This window comes from Pantherophis guttatus, chromosome 1 (assembly GCF_059756535.1).
Source record: "Pantherophis guttatus breed Tessera chromosome 1, ASM5975653v1, whole genome shotgun sequence".
NCBI classification, from domain to species: domain Eukaryota; kingdom Metazoa; phylum Chordata; class Lepidosauria; order Squamata; family Colubridae; genus Pantherophis; species Pantherophis guttatus.
The window spans coordinates 326,105,451-326,128,751 of record NC_142063.1 but is presented as its reverse complement, the minus strand read 5'-3'; the positions used below and the strand labels follow the sequence as shown (position 1 = coordinate 326,128,751).

Here is a 23,301-nt window from a genome sequence, read left to right as displayed (position 1 = left end):
CATCTGGCTCCAGCAGGGTTCTTTCAATGTTTGAACCTTGCTAGAATCCATTGCCAAGACATATGTTACAAAGCTAAAGAAGCCATTTCTTTACATAGAAAATATGTGGAAAATGGAAATGGGCAAATAAATGGTTGAATCTCCAGCTGTACAGCCGGAACTGGAATATCTCTTGGTGTATTACATATCACATGGCTACTTCAGTCTACCTGAAATATATTATGATTATCATGATCACCATGATTTATATACCATTCTTCCTCCCATGGAAGGATGTAGGATAGTTTTCCACATCTACATAACTTACACATGTATTAGGCAATAGCAATGCTGACAATAGTTGGCTGGGAATGATAGGAAATGAAGTCCAAAGCATTTAGAGATTATAAGAGAAAATCTTTTAATGTTCTGATGAACTTAGCACATAAGAAAATGATGCCTGTTATTTCCTGTTGTTTGGCTTTTTGTAGCTTTTTCCATAATGGCATTTGCCTGGTCAGCCTCCTCTCAAGGATCATGAAACCCAACTAGGAATTCTTCAGATGACACCCCAATGACAGTCAGTGTTCTACTGCTCTGTCTCTTCTTGATGTAGGGAAAGTCCATCCAGTCAGGGTTTTCCACCATCATCAAAAGTACAAAACTAGGTCATTTTCATTTACACATTTAAGAAATTCTTCCTTTTTTTAAAAAAAATCCTCTTGTGAAAAACTGACTAGACCAAATGTTGCTTGCAAGTGATTCTGAAAAATGAAATCAGTATGACACAGGACTGGAAAGTTAAAAATGTCTGGAGCTATCACCAAGAGCACTGAAAGATCCCTGGTGATTCTCCTTGCAATCAGAAAGAGAAGACTAAAATGATCGTATTATGATTGATAACCTGAGGCTGCTCAAGAATAAAATCCATAAAGATCTGGGATGGGTTGGGACAGGAGTATGGATGGAAAAGAAATTATCTACCCTCATCATGATACACAAGGTTATTTGAGACCGTGTTAGAGATCCTTCCCATTTTATTTCCATTAACCCAGGAAGATTGTTAGTAGAAAGGGGCCTAATCAGCTCCTCATCTCAGACACAATGTCTTATAAAAGCATGTGCTTTTCTAGCACTTTTTAAAGCTCCTCCTCTCCAATTTGTTAGAGAACTACATATGCAAAATGAGGATGAACTGAGCTGTAGAAATCCAGATGACTTTTAGATAGCAGGAAAAAGTAAGAGATTCTCTTTGCTGCCGTCTGATGGCCATCTAGATTATTGCATTCCAGATTTGGTAATCCTACTCTTTGCTAGGTTGAGGAATAACTACCGGTAAGTAGGGAGAGTTAATTTGAACCTGGAATAAAAGCCTATTTTGGCCTAAATTTACTCTCCTTAGAGTTGGCTTACTGAATCAAGTAACCTTCCAAGTCCTCCAAGGTCCCTTCCATCTCATCTCATCTCATCTCATCTCATCCCTTCTATCCCATTCCATTCCATTCGATACCTAGTGTTCCTATCACCACTAAGCTCCATTAACCATTTAAACCACCTTAAAACCTGAACCTTAAACTATTAATTTTTGGAATTCACCTCCATTAGTTGAATTAGAATAGAATAGAATAACAATTGGAAGGGACCTTGGAGGTCTTCTAGTCCAACCCCCTGCCCAGGCAAGAAACCCTACACCACTTCAGACAAATGGTTATCCAACATCTTCTTAAAAATTTCCAGTGTTGGAGCATTCACAACTTCTAGAGGCAAATTGTTCCACTGATTAATTGTTCTAACTGTCCTTAGTTCTAAGTTGCTTTTCTCCTTGATTAGTTTATACCTATTGCTTCTTATCCTACCCTCAGGTGCTTTGGAGAATAGGTAGACCTCCTCTTCTTTGTGGCAGCCCCTGAGACATTGGTACACTGCTATGATGTCTCCCCAGTCCTTCTCTTCATTAAACTAGACATACCCAGTTCCTGCAACCGTTCTTCATATGTTTTAGCCTCCAGTCCCCTAATCATCTTTGTTGCTCTTCTCTGCACTCCTTCTAGAGTCTCAACATCTTTTTTACATCGTGGAGACCAAAACTGAATGCAGTACTCCAAGTGTGGCCTTACCAAGGCATTATAAAGTGGTATTAACACTTCACGTGATCTTGATTCTATCCCTCTGTTTATGGTACTGGACATTATATCTGAGAGATTTAAAAGGGGATTAAAGCAAGGGTTGTATTACCAATAGAAAATAGCTGTGAAAGCTAAATGGAATTGCTCATATCTGAGTACAATATTGGTAATATAGCTTATAATGTTTTTGCCCTACTTATGGGTTTTCTAAAGACATCTGATTGTAGTTGGTGTGAAGAGAATACTTGATTCAGCCTTCCACATTTTGGTGTTCTCCAAATATGCTGAGGCCATGATGGTTAGGATAACTGGAAGCTGCAATCTGGCCATATCTAGAAGGCATCAGTTTGACAAAGGCTGAAATACAGTCTGAAGGAAGGAAGGAGATTTTAGGGAACTCCATGAATGTTTTTTGAGAACCCTATGAAAGCTACCTTGACTGATGCAATGAAAGAAAAAGTCCATTCAAATGTAGAGAAGAATATATGCACTCTTTTCAAGCAGAGGTCTATGGGGCCAGGACAAAAACAACATGTTATTGTAGTCAGATTTAATTTAAAAGTATATTATTTTAATTCAATTAATGAAATGCAGTTAATACAACTCCCTGTGTTTCCTCATTTTATCTCCTCTCTATATTAGCAATAGCACTTAGACTTATATATTGCTTCACAATGTTTTTACAACCCTCTCTAAGCGGTTTACAGAGTCAGCCTATTGCCCCCAACAATCTGGGTCCTCATTTTACCCACCTCAGAAGGATGGAAGGCTGAGCCAACCCTGAGCCTGGTGAGATTCAAACTGCCAAATTGTAGGCAGTCAGCAGAAGTTGCCTGCAGTACAGCACTCTAATCCCTGTGCCACCATGGCTCTTTAATATTATTTTATTTTTATTTAATACTGGTATTAAATGTTATATTAGTATTTGCAGCAATTTTTGGAGATGCCCTGGGTTTGGGGAATATCATGAATAAGCAAATAAACTCATGAAGATGTTTGAAGGAGTTGAGCAAATCTGCAACTCCTCCTTAAGGGCTTCACAAAGACAGCAAAAATAAGAATACCTTGTCTCCATTTTCTCTGCTGCCATATTCACTTGGATTCCATTTCATCTCCCCTGGCCTACCAGAAACTGGCTTCTCTTCTTCCTCCTCCTTCTCGTCCTCTTCTTCCTCTTCCTCCGTGATATCAGAAAGGTCAGAACCACGATTGTGGTCAGTTAGAAGATTTAGTGATCGATTTCCTGGATCTGACCTTTTCTCCGCTTGCTAGAGAAATTCAAGAGGAAAGGCTTATTAGTGAAAAACCTGAATGCTGTATAATTGGAATGAATAACTGAATCCAAGGGTGCTATTCAGCAGGTTCTGACCAGTTCTGGAGAACCGGTACCAGAAATTTTGAGTAGTTCGGAGAACTGGCAAATACCACCTCTGGCTGGCCCCAGAGTGGGGTGGGAATGGAGATTTTGCAATATCCTTCCCCTGGAGTGGGTGGGAATGGAGATTTTGCAATATCCTTCCCCCAGGAGTGGAGAGGGAATGGGAATTTTGCAGTATCCTTCCCCTGGAGTAGGGTGGGAATGGAGATTTTGCAGTATTCTTCTCCTGGAGTGGGGTGGGAATGGAGATTTTGCAGTATCCTTCCCATGGAGTGGGATGGGAATGGAGATTTTGCAGTATCCTTCCACTGGAGTGGAGTGGGAATGGAGATTTTGCAGTATCCTTCCCCTGCCACGCTCACCAAGCCACACCACACCACGCCCACCATGCCACGCCCACAGAACCGGTAGTAAAAAAAATTGAATTCCACTACTGACTGAACCCATTCCCAAATCACCACTTTCATACTGAATGTATACCTTCAAATATGAAATTGCATTTAAACTTTGGGTGATGTTAATTTTAAAACTGATCTTGGTGTTTTCGGAGGTAGCTGCAAGGTAGGGTCAAAAAAGCCAAGATGGTAGCTGTAATAGCACAAGAGAGTTTTGACCGCATTTTGACTTTTTTTCAGTGTAGCCCAGTATAGCCTCTGGGTATAACCTTTGATGTTTTGGAATGTATTATTTAAAGCAATTATATTTTGTCTTTTAGCCAAAAGTTTTCCCAGAAAAAGGCACTTCTTGAATCCTGGCTGATTTGGTTTTTAGCAGGCCTCAGACAGGAAATATTACAAACTGTTAATATAAACAATCATTATGTCTGCACATTCACTCCCTTGCACGAAGACCAAAGGGCTTTGCGGTTTGTATGAAGTTACGGATCATTAGGTTTTTCTAAACCAAAGAGGCCTTTGATCAATGAATACCAACCTCTCTTCTGATCCTGGGCACCAGCTGAGAGGAATCATCTCTGGAGTCTTCTTTCAACGGCTTCATCCTCCCTGAAGACTCAACTAAAGACTCTGGAGTTTGTCCTTCGCTTTGGCCCACCTCCCTGGTGCTGTCTTCTTCTTGCATGGAAGGTCTGTCCATGGGTGGTATCTTTGGTTCCAGGGAGCTCTGATTGTTATCTGGCTCTCTTTCGGATGGGACATTGGTCTCCTGTTCTGCAGAGCAGCTTTCAAAGGTCTCCAGGATATTAGCACCACTGCTTGAAATATGTGGCTCCTGTTTTGTCACAGTGAGCAGCAGTTCCTGGGAGGACATTGTTGCAGAGAGATATTACGTTAATATCTCTTAATTATTAATATCTCTTGATATTAAAATAATATAGATATTAAACGTGAAATCAGCAGTTATGTTCTTTTTCTAATTAGGAAGGAGGGAGGGAAGGAGAGGGAGAGAGATTCCTGTAAAGTTATATGAGAACATATCTCATCTAGGGCAGGGGTCACCAACCTTTCAGACCTCAGGGACCACCAAATTCATAATTTTAAATCTTGCAGACCACTAATATGAATTTTTTAAAAAGATAAATAGTATTTAGTGCAATATAAAAAATGCAAATAATTTTTCTGCGAACCACCAAAATTTTCTCGCGGACCACCAGTTGGTGACCGCTGAATTAGGGGATGGTAAGAGTTGATGCTGCACTATGGGTTGGTTATTAGAGGAAAACACAGTGTGAATGAAAATGGAATTACAGTTGTGCATAAATCTCCCCTAAGATTCATACTAACAGACTTTTGTGTGTCTTTTGCTTAACTGTGGTTTTGCGGAAGAAGTTAAACTGATTGCTGTTGCTTCACGATATACATTATGGATTTTGACTTCAACAGGTGTTGTGGAACAGGATACATAGCTGTTCTGCCCCAGCTCCGGATTTCCGAGGATATTGACACACACCAATGGTCCTTATCAAATTTATTAAGTAGCAAGAATAAACAAGACCGGCAAAGGTTGGCAACCAGCCCAGAAAACAAGATATGATAAACCAAAATACTCTGATAATAAAATACGAGTTGTTTCCAGCAAGAACGCACTAGCTGCGTGCGACTTAAATAGGCTAAGGGAGTGGCCAATTATCCTCAAGCCCTACTCTCGAGTAGACCTCCTCCTCCTGAGTAGCCACTCCTGCCTTTTGGCAGCCCTTCGTGCTCGAGCATTGAGGAGAGGCTCCTCCACTTTGCTCTCTCCACTTGAAGGAACCTCTGGAGGTTCTGAAGGCCTCTGGCACCACAACCTCTTCAGCCTCCTCGCTGTCCGACGCGAGCGCTGGCTGCGTAGGCTGCTGGCGCGACACCACACCAGCCTCCTCTTCGTCAGGATCAGCCACGATCCGTGCAGGCCGCTGGTGGGCCACAACAATAGCTTTATTGCTCTGTTCAATACAAGACGTATTCAACAATAGGCAAAAGGGGCTGCAAAATTTGTTTAAAAATCCTAACAAATGAGGTAATATTTAAAAGCAGCTTAGGCAGACATCTGCCCGATTCAATGGAATATAAGAAAGGGAAGAGATACAGCACAATCAAATTTGTAAGATTTCATTATTATAGCTGATCTTAATACGAGTAGTTTGAGCCTTCCTGTGGATCTGGTTTATCTAAGTGGAACTGACAGTTGGTTACTTGGAAAAAAAGCTGGGTTCACATATGACTCCAAACTATATTTGGATTTATTATTATTTATTTAATTGTATTGGCCACCCAACTCCAACAGACCTGGGGTAGCATACAAATAAAACATTAAAACAGCTAAAAAAATTAATCCCTTGTCTTGGGAAACCAGATACTGACTTCTAAATCATGTTTTGCTGCTTTGTAAATTATAGTTTACATGGGTTAAGACAAATCATGATGAAATTGTGGCTTAGTGCAATCTATAAACTGAGCTAATGACTGGCCCAAGATTTCTCACCAACTTCATGGTTGAAGAAAACTGAATTTCAGATATTCCCTTTCAAAACCCAATGCTTTATCCATTACTGGTAGTACAGTAGCTATTATAGCACGGGTGTCAAACTCACAGAATCACTTTGCTGTCATATGATATTTCACGATGTTTTTCCCCTTTGTGGAGCTGGGGTGGGCGTAGCCTACACACGATGCATACGGTCCACTGGCCACCAGTTCGACACCCCTGTATTATAGCATACCATCCAGTGGTGGGTTGCTCCCGGTTCGCACCGGTTCGCAAGAACCGGTAGTAAAAATTTGTAATAGTTCGGAGAACCGGTAATAACATTGGCTGGTCATGCCCCCAAACCGGTCACCGGCCCGGTCGCCGCTCGCTTACCCCGCCCACCTCATCAGAGGCTTTTTTTTTTTACTTTTAAAAGCATTTTTTCTACAACCTCTTTGGCTGAAAAATGCTTTTAAAAGTAAAAAAGTTTTTAAAAAAAGCCTCTGATGATTGCGCGGGATCGTCAAAGCATTTTTTCTACAACCTCTTCAGCCGAAGAGATTGTAGGAAAAAAAATGCCTTCAAAAGCCTCTGGTGATCCCAGCTGAGTTGCCTGATCGTCAGAGGCTTCTAAAAGCATTTTTTTCTGCAACCTCTTAAGGTTGTAGAAAAAATGCTTTTAAAAGTTAAAAAAAAAAAGTTGGCCACGCCCACCGTCACATTATCCCCCGCCAAGCCACACCCACAAAATAAGCCACGCCCATAGAACCGGTAGTAAAAAAATTTAGAACCCACCCCTGATACCATTGCCAGAAAGATGTTTATTTCAGTGTTCAGGGATTCCTCCCCATTCCCCAACCTCTGCTTATCTACTAGGAAGGAAGGAATTTCACATTTACCTGGTTGTCTTCTCCAGATTCCTCCTTCTTGAGTACAGTCAGATATTCCTTCACCACACTGCCTGCAGAGGGCAGAAGATAATTCTCTTCTTCTCTTGGAAGAGTTCCAAGTTCTGGTGACCCAGCCTGCACTGTTGGTGTCAAGGGAGCCTTGACACTGGAGGATGTCTCTGAATGCACGTGATCCCCAGATTTTTCACTGGTAATAGTGGGCTGCAAGGTGAGTTTGGCAACTGAGTTCTTAGTGGCAGAAGGCAGTTCTTTCCCTGGAACCTGAGAAGTTCGTGTGACAAGAAGAGCCTGTGCTTCCCCACCCAGAAGCCGGGAAGGGTGACAGTGAAATTGAGATTCAGAAGATCGGTCTACTTCTTCCAACAACGCCGAGGGGATTTGAGCTGGCACAGAATCCACCGATTCGCCATAAAGAGAGACAGTTCTTACAGTTACTTCCTGACAGAGCTGGAGAATCTGCAGCTGGGAAATCTCAATCAGGACACTACCAGCTGTTGGGGAGGTAACTTCCATCACCTGAAATAAGAGTAATTAACTTGAATAAGTAGGAAGATAGAGGCTGAGGCACCTTCTGCAAAAAAGAAAAAGGAGAGTAGGATTGTTCAATCTTAGTGATGAATGAGCAAGAGGGTCTCTAACTAGAAAGATGGGAGATGGTAGTAGGGCAGTTTATAAATGGGTACATGCAATGAACATGAGGATGGTTTATAAAGATAGAAGATTGGAGAGGTATAGCCAGGGGTGGGCTTCAAAAACTTTAGCAAGGGGTTCTCTGCCCAGTTGCTGGCTATGGTGGGCCTGGATTAGCCTCCTGCACCATGGGGGGGTGGGTGTATTTTTGCCCTCCCCAGGCTCAGGAGGCTTTTCTTGAGCCTCCAGGAGGACAAAAACGGCCTCCCCAGGCTCTGGAGGTCCTCTGGAGGCCAGAAACGGGCCTGTTTCTGGCCTTCCCAAACTTCCGGTAGGCCCATTTTTTGCCCTCCCCGAGCCTCCCCGCACATCCTATGCTTACCTGCATCCAAAATGGGCCGTGTGGGGACTCCTGGGAGGGGAGGGGTGGGGTGGGTGGGGCCAGGCAGGAGTGAGACTTGGGGGTTCTCCGAACTGCACAGAATCTTAGCTAGAGGTTCTCCCGAACCCCTGCAAACCCCTAGCAGCGCACCCCTGGATATAGCCAGAGGTATTGGTGTAAACTAAATTTAAAACTTTTTTCCTTTTTTAATTTCCTTTAATTATTTCATTACTTCTCTGGGTGTTATGCACTTTACATAATTTCTCTAACCCCAAAAAGCTACAGTACAAAGATCTTTAATAAGATCTTCGTACAGTAAGGGTGAGTCTTTTAATAAAGCATTAGTTAGTGGATAAGACAAACCATCAGAGCTGTCTATTCTGTGTGCTAAAAGAATGTACAAACATGAACTCTACAAACAGTCCTTGACTTACAACCATTCATTTAGTGACCGTTTGAAGTTATGACTCTGCTGAAAAAAGTGACTTACAACCAGTCCTCACACAACCGTTACAGCATCCCCACAGTCACAGTTGCAACACAGGCATAGATTCTAGCATGTATTATGATGGCTGCAGCATCCCAGGGTCACATGATCCCTTCCAGCTCTATTCTGATTATTGATTGATTGATTCTGATTGACTGATTGTCATTTGTGATCTTCCCAGACAATTTATGACAAGCAAAGTCAACTGGGGAAGCCAGATTCATTTAACAACCATGTGATTCTCTTAATGACTGTGGGGGGGGAAAGGTCATAAAAGCAGTCATGGTCATGTAATGACTCACAATGATTGCCTTGCTTAGCAATGGAAGTTTTGGTTCTAATTGTGGTTGTAAGTTAAGGACTACCTATATTCAGAATCAAATCTAATAGGTAAAGAATGATGTATTGAAATGTAAGGTGAGAAGATAAATGTTTTAAATCTTACAGCATAAAAAGAATATCAAACTGAGTTCTGGAGAAAATCCTGCCACTATTAGATACTATTACCTCCATGTTCAGTCTATTTCTCCATGTCTTATTATGGGTAAACATGATACTGTCCTAATTTTCTTCCAGCCATGCCCAAAACAATTTGGTACCTTTTGTCCATCGGCATACACTGCATAGCCAGTGACACGCACTCCATTGGATGATCCTTCAGCATCAATGGTGACTGGCAACCAGCTGATGACCAGAATGCCAGATGTGGGGCCAGGATCCACTCGGACATCCAGCGGAGCATCTGGAGACCCTGAAGAAAGAGTCATTGGCTATTTCTTCTGCAAAAACACCGGAATGGTAAAATCGATTTGGCCCAAAAAGATTATAGGAAGCTTGACCTAAACTCCCTAAGACTGAAGGACTAAGGAAAAGAATACCTCTCAGAGTAACAGAATAACAGAATAACAACAGAATAACAGAATAACAGAATAACAGAATAACAGAATTGGAAGGGACTTGGAGGTCTTCTAGTCCAACCCTCTGCTCAAGCAGAGGTCCATGTGGAAGGAAGGAAAATTGAGGCCTAAAGAAAAAGAGGCTTATAAGGAGGATATTGAAGGGATGGAAACAAAAGTGTTTTCAGTAAAGTCTTTCAAGTAATGGATTTCAGCCCTCAAAGCAATTTTTAGAACTTTAAACAAAATATTTTCCATCTAACAAAATATCTACCTCTAATCACATGCTAAGTATAAGTAGTGCCTGTATCTCAGGAATCAGTACTTATAAGCAATGAACATGATAAACATGTTCAAGGTTTGATCCTCTGTATCCTTATAGCAGAAGCCATAAACAGGATTGTAGTTACAGCCAGAAATTTAGTAACAAGCAGATTTGCAAAAATACCCAGCAAATCAATAAAACACAAGAAAACTGCTTGATCTATGAAAAGCGCAAAACTGAGGTATCAATGGGGTGCTTTTATGGGTCCCCCTCCTTTAGAATTGTGTTATTGTTGTTAGTCCGACCTACCAAAAGCAACACCATGGGAGACAAAGCCGGAATGCAGATCAAAATAGGCATTTTGATAGGCAATAGGCAATAGAAACTGATAAGAGAACACCTATCCAATCTAGATGAGTTCAAATTGCCAGGACCAGATGGTTTACATCGCAGGGTTCTGAAGAAGAGCTGGTGTCAGGGAAAGCCCGAATCTGAAAGCTTCCAGGTTTTCCCCACCCAAAGGAAAATCCAAGTCCCTGCCCAGCACCCACATGTCCATCACATGGTCCAATCAAAACATCGTCCCTACTGGAGATGCCTCCCAGTTCCAACCCTCCAGGTGCAGGGCAAGATGTCCTTGACTCTCTGAGAAAGGAATGTTATTATGACTATATATCACCCGTGCTCCACACAATCCCCCCTCCCAATTTCTCACAGTAGTAAATGTGGCAGGCCTGAAGGCCCAATGCAAAAGATGGCTTCCAGGCCTGACAGCTGACAGATGTGATCTCAGAACCATTGAACAGTGATAATACCACTTGATACTGCATTAGTGAGGCCACAGTTGGAATACTGCGTCCAATTCTCCAGAATCTCTAAAAGCTTCACTTACCTGCTGAAGGTGTAGTGAATTGGATCTCTGCAGACAAGACCTGCTCCTCCACCTCTGGGAATGGTTTCCAGAAAGTCTGTTGAGGCTGGATTTCGACTGTGGCAATGTAGGAAGTGTTTGGGTTCAGGTTGCGAAAAGTGTACCAATATATTCCAGCCTTCACTATATCACATGCTCCCCCGTTGAGGTATATGGTATGTGGGAAATTGCTGTTGCTTGATATCCAGGAGAGCTCCACGGAAGTGGCCTTGACACTCCGCACTTGGAGCTGACTTGGAGCTAAGGCAAAACCACACCCCACCAGGAACGTGCACTGCAGTCTGTCTGAGCTCCCTCTCTCTGAAACGCTCTGTATGGAGACACGATAGGCTTTTGTTTTCAAGTCCAGTTTGTCAATCATGGCCTTCATCTGGGAACTGGCCTTCACATTTTCCCGGAGTTCAGTGTCCACATAGACATTGTAGCTCTGGACATCCAAGCAGCTTCCACTAGGCACCAGTGGTGGATCCCATGTCACCAAGAGGCTAGAGGCAAACTGTTTGATTAGAGTCACCTTTCTGGGATAAGGCACTGCAATGGAAATACCTCCTTCTCCTTGGTCCCCTTCTAGCCTAGAGGGAGCTGTGCTGGCATTGAGCTCCTCCGAGGAATAATCACTTCTCTCTCCACTGCTGATACTTATGCTGAGAAAACTCCGCTCAAGAGGGGAGCTTTGGGAGAGATCATGGAGTTCCTGAGGCAAGAAAGTAACCAGGTCATCATCTGCAAGTCGCTCCACAAAGTTGGAAGGGACAAGGCCTCTCCGGCCATCCATCAGCTCCCCTGAAGATGAATTTAACAACATGAGAGAACAGAAGACCTGTGGCGTCAGATGAAATCACTCACCACCACCCCCGCGTCCTGTTTATGTAATGTATACATAATTATGTAATATTTGGAGGTGGTGACCCTTTGAAAGCTGTATGCAATGAAATTTCATTTTAATGTATGCTGATTAATGTACATTCAACGTGACAATAAAGTTTTATTCTGTCCTGTCCTGTCCTGTCCTGTCCTGTCCTGTCCTGTCCTGTCCTGCCCTGCCCTATACACTCCACTCCACTCCTCCACTCCACTCCACTCCACTCCACTCCACTCCACTCCACTCCACTCTACACTACTCTACCCTACCCTACCCTACTCATTCTATTCTATTCTATTCTATTCTATTCTATTCTATTCTATTCTATTCTATTCTATTCTATTCCATTCCATTCCATTCCATTCCATTCCATTCTATTCTAACACAGACCATTTAAAATATATTTCCAAAACATTTCTCCTGATTTAGATATGTCTTCCCTCTGCAAGATATTGTTTATGATTGGAAAAACAGGAAGATTGGATCTTTAAGATAAACTAACCAGACTTTTGAGAAGGAAGGACTTACTGGAAAAGAAACTAATGCTGGGAAAGATTGAGGGCAAAAGAAGGGGAGGACAGAGAATGAGGTGGCTGGATGGAATCACTGAAGCAGTAGGCATGAGCTTAAATGGTCTCCAGAGGATGGTAGAGGACAGGAAGGCCTGGAGGAATGTTGTCCATGGGGTCGCGATGGGTTGGACACGACTTCGCAACTAACAACAACAACCAGACTTTAAAACTTTTTCAATAAAAAAAAAAAACAACAACCAGACTTTACGTTCTTATGTTTCTGGTTGCTGAAGAATAGCCATAAATGGCAGCCCAGCATATAGAGTTATTAAAAGTATATGATTGGTAAATACAGTTGGGCTGAGAATGACAGGCCCAAAGTTATCCCGTGACTTCCATGAATATAGTTGGACTACAGTGTGGACCTCCCTACTCCAATTGACATCTTAATTATTATACCACATCAGGTCTCTTTTATTGTGCTGATTTTATTTCTGTAAGCAGCTCAGATGCAGCTGAGGCCTACAGCAGGTAAAATTAATTTTTAAAATTTTTCCTTACAGTAAGATTAATTGAAAAAAATTAATAGTAACATTGAATTGAATTGAAAAACTGATCTAAACAGTAAAATTGAATAATTTTAACTAAAATCTTTGAAAAGTCAGTTTTCTTACTTTTTTACATTCAAGGTTCTTACAAAGGGAATATGAAAACCATCAGTTATATGATCATCTCCTATTCTTTGGATTAGCCCATCCCCTGCTGATGGCTGAATTCCTGTTAAAAACACCCAACTTATCCCAGGTTTTTTATTAGCAGTAATAAATATTAACAAAACTTTAAATTTATTAAAGCCACCCACTCCCATACACAAGGCTATTTTGATGAGTTGTTCTATATTGTGCCTCCTTTACAACTCCATTTTTTCATGCATGTTACAGCATACCTTCAAAAAAGCCATCTTCATCCATTTCTCCATAAACGTAAATATACTCGCCAGCCGTAAGTGGTAGTTCAGCTTCAGGATTCTCATTGGGGCCATCAAAAGGATTGTAACTGAAATGAATGTAAGGAGAACATTTTGAAGTCTGATAGGAGACTTCAAGAAGGAATTTGGCCACCATCTGAATCTGCTTCTTAAAGTGAGGATGGCAGGGAAACTGTCTGCAAAGGTATTCTAGCAGAGGCAAAGAGGATATGAAAATTCAATACCAAAGATGAAGAGTCTTTTCTTTTACATATGATCCTGTAGTATTGCTTTGGATTTTCCATTCCATTGTCTATGGAGATTCCCAGGCATCCAGGTCATGGTTGTCCCAAAGGTGCTTTTTCAAAAGGCAACTGGACTTTCTTAGTTTTCGCTTGAAGAACTGAAGAAGAACTGAAGAAGCTTCTTGGATGAGAAGTGAAACGTCTTCAAGCAAAAACAAAGAAGGTCCAGTTGCCTTTTGAAAAAGCACCTTTGGGTCTTTCTTGTAATGTTCGTTTTAAATTAAGGGAATATCTAACATTAATTTAAAAAATGAGAGCTTGTGCAGATTGCTTTACTCATTTGTACTTTTTCTCCTTTCACAATTACTTCTGTACAGCTATATATTAAAAAATGCCGCACCTAAATTAAAAAAAGCAGACTTGGTGGATTTATATATATGACTGCCTAAGATTGTTTTTGTGCAGGATTTTAATAATGGAAGTGTATGTGTTTGTGCACGGATAAAAAGATTACAGGTTAGGAATCCAGCCTGCTTTTTCGTGCTATGTTACTGATGAGAATTTTGATGCTGCAAAAGAGGAGAAAAGAACACTAAGTGACAAAACTGAAATTTAAGACAAACTCTGCATGGAAGAGTTTTGCATAAAATGTGAAAATGAAAATGGGGACAAAAGAATTCCAAACACACTGGATACAGTTCAGAAAGAAGGTCCAATTTCCAAAAAATTGATAACCTTTTTTAAAAATTTGATTTATATGCCGCCCTTCTCCGGAGACTCAGGGCGGCTTACAATGCGTTAAGCAATAGCCTTCATCCTTTTGTATATTTATACAAAGTCAGCTTATTGCCCCCACAAACTGGGTCCTCATTTCACCTACCTTAGAAAGGATGGAAGGCTGAGTCAACCTTGAGCCTGGTGAGATTTGAACTTACAGTAATTGCAGACTGCTGGTGTTAATCACAGTGCTTTTAGTCTGCTGAGCCACCAGATTGCCAGATTAATACCTAAGCCAAATTCCTATAACTAAGTTGTGAGTTAGAGAGCAGCAGGTATGAAAATTTCTTCTGAAGCATTTTTTGGTCTGTCATTCCTGTTTATTATTCACAGAGTGGCCACAGTGATCCAGCTCAAAACAAAACAAAAAAGATCTAAGTGAAGAATGAAAAAGAGCAGCTATTCTCTGTGCTGTATCAGGATAGATCTTAACTGCTAATCTCCTACATATTTCAGTTTCTACAATCCAAGCTGAAGTCTGCCAATATGTATCTGCAGATCAAATACCCCAGCTGTCATTAGAAGGTAAACTGAATGATATTTTGAACTGAATGGATGATATTCTTATAATCATTGACCAATATGATCTGGATGATATTCATTCCTGCTTTGAAATAAACCTGGTGAATAGGAAAATTTTGAGAAAAACCACGCATGCATATCCCTTCCCCCAGGCTAACCTCTTTAAGAGTAAAGCATTACACATAATGCAGATAGGAAGGAAGGAAGGAAGGAAGGAAGGAAGGAAGGAAAGAAAGAAGAAAAGAAAGAAAGAAAGAAAGAAAGAAAGAAAGAAAGAAAGAAAGAAAGAAAGAGAATAAGAGATGAAAGAGAGGAGATAAGAGGAAAGGAAAGGAAGCCTAACTAAACCTATACCATAACATTCACATTCCTGTCCTTTTTTTTTAATTTTGTAAACCATTCTTGTTTCCATCATTTCCATATATTGCTTTTTTTCTTGTAAATCTGTCATCTTTCTGTTTCTCAGGATATCAGTTCCATCAACTATGACATCATCCACTTCCCATTCTTCACTTACTTCATCTATTTTGCAATTCACTTTCATTCTCTTGATATGACTAATATATAACATCATTTTATATTAGATGCTCATTTTTATATTCCGTCCATACTGATTCAACAGCTATTTGGACCCTGTGCATGTTTTAGGGTTAATTAACACATTCTTAATTAACACATTTTCTCCATCCATTTTTGAAGACATTCTATCAAGATACACAAATTCATCCACTTAGTCTTATTCTTAGCATAGGCACTCTTTCCATGTATAACTTGCAATTGTTCATTGCCTTTCCTTACCAAACGCACAGTGGTGGGCTTCAAATGTTTTTACTACTGGTTCTGTGGGTGTGGCTTGGTGGGCGTGGCATGGCATGGCTTGGTGGGCGTGGCAGGGGAAGGATACTGTAAAATCTCCATTCCCACCCCACTCCAGGAGAAGGTTACTGCAAAATCCCCATTTCTTCCTAATCAGCTGGGATTCGGGAGGCAGAGAATAGATGGGGCGGAACTACTCCGAACTACTCAAAATTTCTGCTACCAGTTCTCCAGAACTGGTCAGAACCTGCTGAAACCCACCTCTGCAAACACGATTCCATCAGTCTCTAGATGCAATAATTTTTCCCGTTACATCACATGAAATCCAACATTTGCTACAAATCATTTGCATTCTTAATATCTAATGTCCCAGTTGGTTTCTTTGTACAACCCTACCTATATCGAGCCAAGAAGACCTGAAGTTTTACTGGATCATGGTTCTCCTGCTCAGGTACCAATGAGATGCTGTCAATGTCCAATTCTTCCATTTCACTGGCTGTATCCACCTAAGGGCATGTAGAAAATGATGAAACGGTGATGATGAAATGATGTATTTGCAGAAGATGCTTAATTAAGGCAAATAAAGGCTTAACGGCAAACTTCATTTTAACCTTGAACTGTTCGTTTTAACGATTCAGCAGGTTGTAAAAACTCAACCCACTTAGTTATTTTACAGCTCAGTGCATTATGCAAACCTAGAAAACAGTCTAGTTCAGGAACCAAATTTAGCACAGTCCAATTCAGTCCATTTCAAGATATTATGACCTTTAAAGCCCTTCATGGCATGGGGCCTGGTTTCCTACCAAACTATTTTTATCCCTTTACATCAGCCCGTCCCAACCAACCAGGCAGGGAAGGTATGTTGCAGACCCCGTCAGTTAAAGAATTCTGACTGGCATGGTCCAGGAAAAGAGCCTCCTCTGCCATTGCCACTGCCCTGTGGAACACTCCCCACCCAAAGGTGAGATGGGCCCCCACTCTCCTGGCCTTCTGGAAAAGTGTGACAACACAGCTTTGCAGCTTTACCTAGGATGCACAGAGGAGCCCGTATCTGTGGGCCTGGTTAGTGGCCTAAATGCCCTTACCCCATGTTTTAATTAATTTTAATAGCAATAACACTTAGACTTATATACCACTTCATAGTGCTTTACAGCAGGGATCCCCAACCCCCGGTCTGTAGACTGGCACCGGTCTGCAGCATGCCTGCAACTGGGCCATGCAAACAAGCAAAGTCCCATCCACGGGATGTAGGCAGCATGCAAAGCTATGCCCCCTTCGGTCCACTGAAAAACCTTTCTCTATGGAACCAATCCCTGGTGCTCAAAAGGTTGGAGGCCACTGCTTTACAGCCCTCTCTAAGCAGTTTACAGAGTCAGTATATTGCCCCCAACAATCTGGGTCCTCATTTTACCCACTTCAGAAGAATGGACTTGAGCCGGGGAGAATCGAACTGCTGGCAGTCAGCAGATTTAGCCTGCAATACTGCATTCTAACCACTGTGCCACCATGTCTCTTAATTTAATATTTCTTGCCTCTTTTAAATTTAAATTTATTATTTATTAAATTTTATATACTGTTTTTATGCTTTTAATATTTTTTAATATTTTATTTGTGCACTGCCCGGAGTCCCTTTGTAAGTGAGATGGGCGGTTCTTAAATATATTAAAATAAATAAATAAGTAAATAAGGGCCCTTGAGATTACTTATGCCGCCCCACTCTGCAGGGAGGCTGGAAACATTTAAGCGGTCCACTTAATAGGTTCTAGACTAGAGGGAAGTGGGGGATATCCTGGGGGCTTTTCTGCATGGTGCTGCTGAAGCTCTGGTTCCATTCTGGAACCAAAGGGCAGCTGAGACATGACAGAACTGCATCTCTCTTGACCCATCTAACCAAAACAGGTTAACATCTGGCCATTGGCCTAATTGGATGCAACCCTCTGCCTCATTTCCAGAAACACCTTAACCTTTAAGAGCCTTGGTAGTACAGTGGTCTAAGGCACCCTGTTATTAAGCTGGTTATTAAGACCAGCTGCCTGCAATTACTGCAGGTTCGAATCTCGCCAAGGCTCAAGGTTGACTCAGCCTTCCATCCTTTCTAAGGTAGGTTAAATGAGGACCCAGTTTGTGGGGACAATAAGCTGACTTTGTATAAATATACAAAAGGATGAAGGCTATTGCTTAACGCATTGTAAGCCGCCCTGAGTCTCCGGAGAAGGGTGGCATATAAATCAAATAAAAAAACCAAAAAAAACCCCACCCTTATCCTTTTTCCTAAATCAGGCTAATTTCACTTCTGATATTTTTCCACCCGTAAGCAAAATATTTCTTATTTAAACACCTCTTTTCTGGAGATTTGCTGCTGTTGGGTGAGGCTTTTTTAAAAAAAAATTAATTGTGTTTTAATTAGGCTGTAAATTTTTAATTTTGCTTTTTAATTAGACTTTTTGTTTTTATGTGTTTTAATTTTATTCGATTCAGGTGCTGTCCAACTCCAAATCAACTCTAGGTGGCTCACAACAATCTTTGTCATTATTGCTGAAGATACTATTTATTATGTTGGTAAGGTAGACCGTAGAGATGGAATAAATAAACAGTAAATAGATACATTACAATAAATGAATTGATCAATCCCCTGCCATATTTTCTCTAATTTTACATAACTCTCAGAATATTCCAGTTGGACTCTTATTGTTTATTTGTTTAGTTACTGCACCCTTAATTATTTTCTCTCTCTAGAGAAGCAAGCAGTTGGTTAATAATGTTAGTAGCTGAAAGAACACTCCTGATTTTGGTGCAAGTTGAGCCCCTGGTGATCATTGTGATAAGGCTTGCAACTCTGCTGTTTCCATGGATGGGGAATTTCCGTTTCCTAGCAGATGTTCTCTCTAAAATAGATGAGCCATGGGGAAGAGCAGAGGGAGAGGAACAGTTAAGCACTGGGGCTTTGCATGTCTTGCAAAAGAGGAGGACTTCGTTGTTAGTCGCAAAGTCATATCCAACCCATTGCGACCCCATGGACAACATTCCTCCAGGTCTTCCTGTCCTCTACCATCCCCCAGAGTCCATTTAACCTCACGCCTACTGCTTCGGTGACTCCATCCAGCCACCTCGTTCTCTGTCGTCCCCTTCTCCTTTTGCCCTCAATCTTTCCCAGCATTAGGTTCTTCCCCAGTGAGTCCTTCCTTCTCATTAGGTGGCCAAAGTATTTGAGTTTCATCTTCAGGATCTGGCCTTCTAAAGAGCAGTCAGGGTTGATCTCCTCTAGGACTGACCAGTTTGATCACCTTGCACTTCATAGGTAGTCCTTACTTAACAAGTGCTCACTTAGTGACTATTCGACATTATGACAACCCCCTCCCACCCCAAAAAAAGGTACTGATGACCTGGTTCTGGAGTTTTGATGGTGGTTGCCCCCCTGTGGTCACATAACTGCATTTCAGACCCTTGGCAACTGGTTCACCTTTACAACAGGTTGCAGCATCCTGGAGTTATGCAGCCTGATGTTTCCAGCAAAAAATGCATTGACTTGCTTAGTGACCATGCCATTGACAACCACCGCAAAAAAGGTCATAAAATCAGGTTAGTCACATAGATGCCTCAATTTACAACCATAATGATTTACCACATACCAAATGCTGGGCTCCATTACATTCATAAATTGAGGACTACATATATTTGTCGAGACCAGTGTTTCTCAATCCTGGGCACTTGAAGATGTGTGGACTTCAATTCCCAGAATTCTAGGAGTTCAAGTCCACTCATCTTAAAGTGGCCAAGATGAGAGTCACTACCTTTTTGAGTAAAAGTGCAAAAAGACAAACCACTGACAATGGGGAAAATATATCCAAATGTTTGATAGTTTTGTTATGTCAATTAATCCCCTTCAGAAGAGAAGGAAGATTTTTCTCTCTAACTTGCTCAGAAGGAAACAGAAAGTTAGAGCTTGTTGATCATTATTTTTGGCTAGGTTTACTCTTATTCACTTTTCTGGGTTTATATGCTGGAATATAGGATATAGGTTTGCAAATGGTCAAAACAGCACAGATCAATCTCATGTGCATGTTGTATTGAGAAAGGGTTTAGTGGTAGCCCAACCATCTCTACTCTGGCCATCTCCTCACACATCCATTACTGACCTCAGGAGTGGGGCAGGATTTGGGGCTGTTGTTGTGCATGGACTCAGATCTGGAAGAGCTGGACTGGGCTTCCAACCTCTTGATTGCTTTTTTTGAGGCAACTGGGGGACTGCTTGTATCTGGACTTCGGGCCACAGGAGACACCACAGGATCCACGAGCCGAAGTGCCACAGGGGAGAACCTTTCCACCTCTTCATCTTGAACTTTTCTACTGCTCCGTGGAGATACAGGGACAATTTCGGGATCTGAAACCAAACATTGTACATCACGCTAGGTAGGGAGGACAAGCAAAGCCATAGAGTTCAAAGAACATTCAGGTTTCATTACAGAAAAGAACCATAAAGCTGGTATACAACACCAACTTTCCCTTTTTGAAATACAGGTAGTCCTCGACTTACAACCATTCATTTAGCGACCTTTCAAAGTTACAACAGCACTGAAAAAAGTGATTTCTGACTATTTTTCACACGAGCCTTGCACCATCCCCATAGTCAGGTGATCAAAATTTGGACACTTGGCAACTGGCAAGTATTTGTGAAGGTTGCAATGTCCTAGGGTCATGTGATCACCTTTTGTGACAAGCAAGGTCAATGGGGAAGCCAGATTCACTTAGCAATTGTGTTACTAATTTAACAACTGCAGCGATTTGCTTAACAACTATGGCAGGAAAGGTCATAAAGTGGCCTGCCTTGCTTAGCAATGGACATTTTGGGCTCAGTTATGGTCATAAGTCGAGGACCACCTGAATAAAATTTGAACCACCTTTCTTCCCAACCCCAACCCCCCACACCCCCACACACATATACGCAAACCAGAAGAAAGAAGGAATTTTATTCCTCTTCAGAAGTTTCTACTTGAAAAGAATCTTAAATTTACTGCATGGATTTAAATCTACTGTATAGACATAGAGGCTGAATCTTTTGAAAAACTGTAGACTCTCTAATTTACCCAGATCATCTTTAATATACAATCCAAGGACTTCGTGGCTACTAAAAATTTTGGTTAAGAAAAGGAAAAGTCAATTCCATGACCTTTAAAATACTGCAGTGTGTGAATGAGAAATTACCAGCATGGGGTAAACACAGAGAAAACGTTCAGGATGGAACAAGAAACAAATAAAGAAGCTATTTAAAGCTCCTCTTGAGTCCATATGAAATGCCTTTAGCAAAGATCTCCTGTTCCATGTCCGAATGAGTCACAGTTCTGGGTGTTTTTCCTTCCAAGCAGCTTCCACTGGGTGGAGGTGTTCCAATGCTGGAGAGGGATCACACTCATTGCCAAGAAGACGAAGCAGCATTAGGCACTCCGCCAATGACCTGGGTTGTCCCCTTTCCCCATCAGTCTCCATCAGGTTGGGAAAAACAATCTTAACCAAGCTCATAGGGAAACAGTCCCCTTTAGAGGAGGCAGTCTTCTGTGTTTCTGCGGTCCTGACACAAAAGAAAACTATTTGTTACTGTGAATTTTTCTTTACCAATTTGTTTTTTTGTTTGTTTGTTTGTTTGCCAAATCAACATCAATGCCAGCCTTGCATAACCTCATTATGCTATGGGCCTTCCAGAACTTTTCATTCTGAAATTAATTGCTTCAGCTGCTGCTTTGGTGCAAAGGAAGAATTTCATTCAAGCTGCCCAGAGTTGCTGGATACGAGATGGGCAAGTAAATAAATTTAACCAATCAATAATTTCACAGCTACCGGCAGTGTTTCTGTACTGGGAGGAACTCCGAGGCTTCTGGATATTTTCAAGTTGCATCATGGCTCATCCCTGGGTTTTGTTTTGTTTTTTAATTTGTTAATTGCTTTCTGGCTGCTCTGAGAGGTACTTTTGCTGCATTCTCAACAGTAGCTTGGAGGAGTTTTTTCCCTATTTTGTTCCTTGCCACAGAGAAGCAAACATGCTGAAGAAAGAACGGAGAGGGGGTTGGAGTTTCAAGTCTGCCAGTTTTTATTATTCTCCCTCTGGCTGCTTGGGAGGGAACACGGTCTGATTTAGGACAGTCATGGAGCACTGCAGAGCACTGAAAATATGCTGATGGTTTGGCAAGGGCAAAGCTGGTGGCCGTAATTGGATCACTGGTCATTCTAGTTCTGTACCATCTAAACTGACCAGCAGTAGTTCTTCAGTTTTTAAGCAATATCTTTTCTTGAGTCTATTTAAAGTAGTTGTAGATTGAATGGAGGATCTTTTGTCTGCAACACCGTGCTTCTGTATGAGCTACAGTTTCTACTTCAGGTTATGACTGAGATCATCCTAAAATAATTAAAACGTCCTTCCCTAGTATGGCACCCTGACTATAACTCCCAGGATTCCTTTTTTTTTTTTTTTGAAAAATATTTTTTTTATTTTTTTCCAAACATAAACATAAAATATATCTTTTAAGAACGAAGTCTTGATCTGGTCATAGATAGGTACAATCGCTTACATTCCTTTAACAAACTCTATTCCCAATTTCCCCGATACATCTTTTAAAATTAAAAATCAAAAGAAAAGTTTTTAACACAAATTCTAACATCTTATTCTAAACCAGTCTATTGTATCACCAAAACCTTAATTTCCAAATAAAACTCTACTCTACCCTGACTATAATTCCCAGGATTCCAAGACAGCAGTGCCTAATTGATAAGAAATTCTAAGAATCACAATCCAACACATTTAGATGACATCAGGGTGAGAAAAGCAAGCATTACAGCAGGCACCCTATAAAATACAGGTAGTCCTCGACTTATGACTTTCTGTTGCTAAAGTGAAATATTTATGAAAATTTCTGTTGCTAAGTGAAATATTTAGTAAGTGAATTTTACCCCATTTTACAACCTTTCTTGCCACAGTTTCACTTGCTAAGTGAATCACTGCCGTTGTTATGTTTCTAATATGGTTGTTAAGTGGATCTGGCTTCCCCGTTGACTTTGCTGGTCAGAAAGTCGCAAAGGGTGATCACGTGACCCCAGGACACTGCAACCATCATAAATATGAGCCAGTTGCCAAGCATCCAAATTTTGATCATGTGACCATGGGGATGCTGCAATAGTCATAAGTATGAAAAATGGTCATAAGCCACCTTTTCACTGCTGTTGTAACTTCAAACAGTCACTGAATGAACTGTTGTAAGTCGAGGACTACCTGTACATACTTTGAGATGTATGTTGAAATTTTTTAGATGACTTGGTGCTTCCTTTTCTGAATTATTCTGTTGTCAACAAGAACACCAAAGAAACATGCAAGGGTTCTCTTGTATACCGTCACCTTTCTGCTTGAAGCCATTGGGGAGCTGCGGAGAACTCTTGCAAGTAGCAAAGACGATCTCTGAAGTCGCCAGGGAAGAACAGAAGGAGGGAGTGGATGGAAGACCTAATTTTCCAGTTTGGAGGCGAAATCGATTGAGTTCCTGAGAGAGGAAGTTAAACTGTTCTGTGTGGCTGCGACATTGGTTTTCCAACTCTCTCACACGGGCCTGCATCACAAAGAAAAAACATTAGCTACAGCTGAAGGCAGATCTTAGGAACAGAAAGAGATTTTAAGGGAACAGAGGAAGATGGTCCATCTTGCAGATTAGTATCCACAGACACACGC

The 23,301-nt window shown here is 41.3% G+C and overlaps 1 protein-coding gene across 7 annotated transcripts in view; it reads right to left on the bottom strand.

Annotated features, from left to right (window-relative positions):
* TSPOAP1 (TSPO associated protein 1) overlaps positions 1-23,301 on the bottom strand; it is a 72,437-nt gene that overhangs the window by 12,927 nt on the left and 36,209 nt on the right. For all 7 annotated transcript variants that reach the window (XM_034420994.3, XM_034420995.3, XM_034420996.3 and 4 more), the window contains 9 exons: positions 22,975-23,182; positions 19,730-19,974; positions 15,990-16,099; positions 13,213-13,322; positions 10,854-11,675; positions 9,400-9,551; positions 7,290-7,817; positions 4,417-4,740; positions 3,170-3,373 (listed from right to left, as the gene is read on the bottom strand). In XM_034420994.3, the coding sequence (XP_034276885.1) occupies positions 3,170-3,373; positions 4,417-4,740; positions 7,290-7,817; positions 9,400-9,551; positions 10,854-11,675; positions 13,213-13,322; positions 15,990-16,099; positions 19,730-19,974; positions 22,975-23,182 (2,703 nt within the window). The remainder of the gene's footprint in view (positions 1-3,169; positions 3,374-4,416; positions 4,741-7,289; positions 7,818-9,399; positions 9,552-10,853; positions 11,676-13,212; positions 13,323-15,989; positions 16,100-19,729; positions 19,975-22,974; positions 23,183-23,301) is intronic.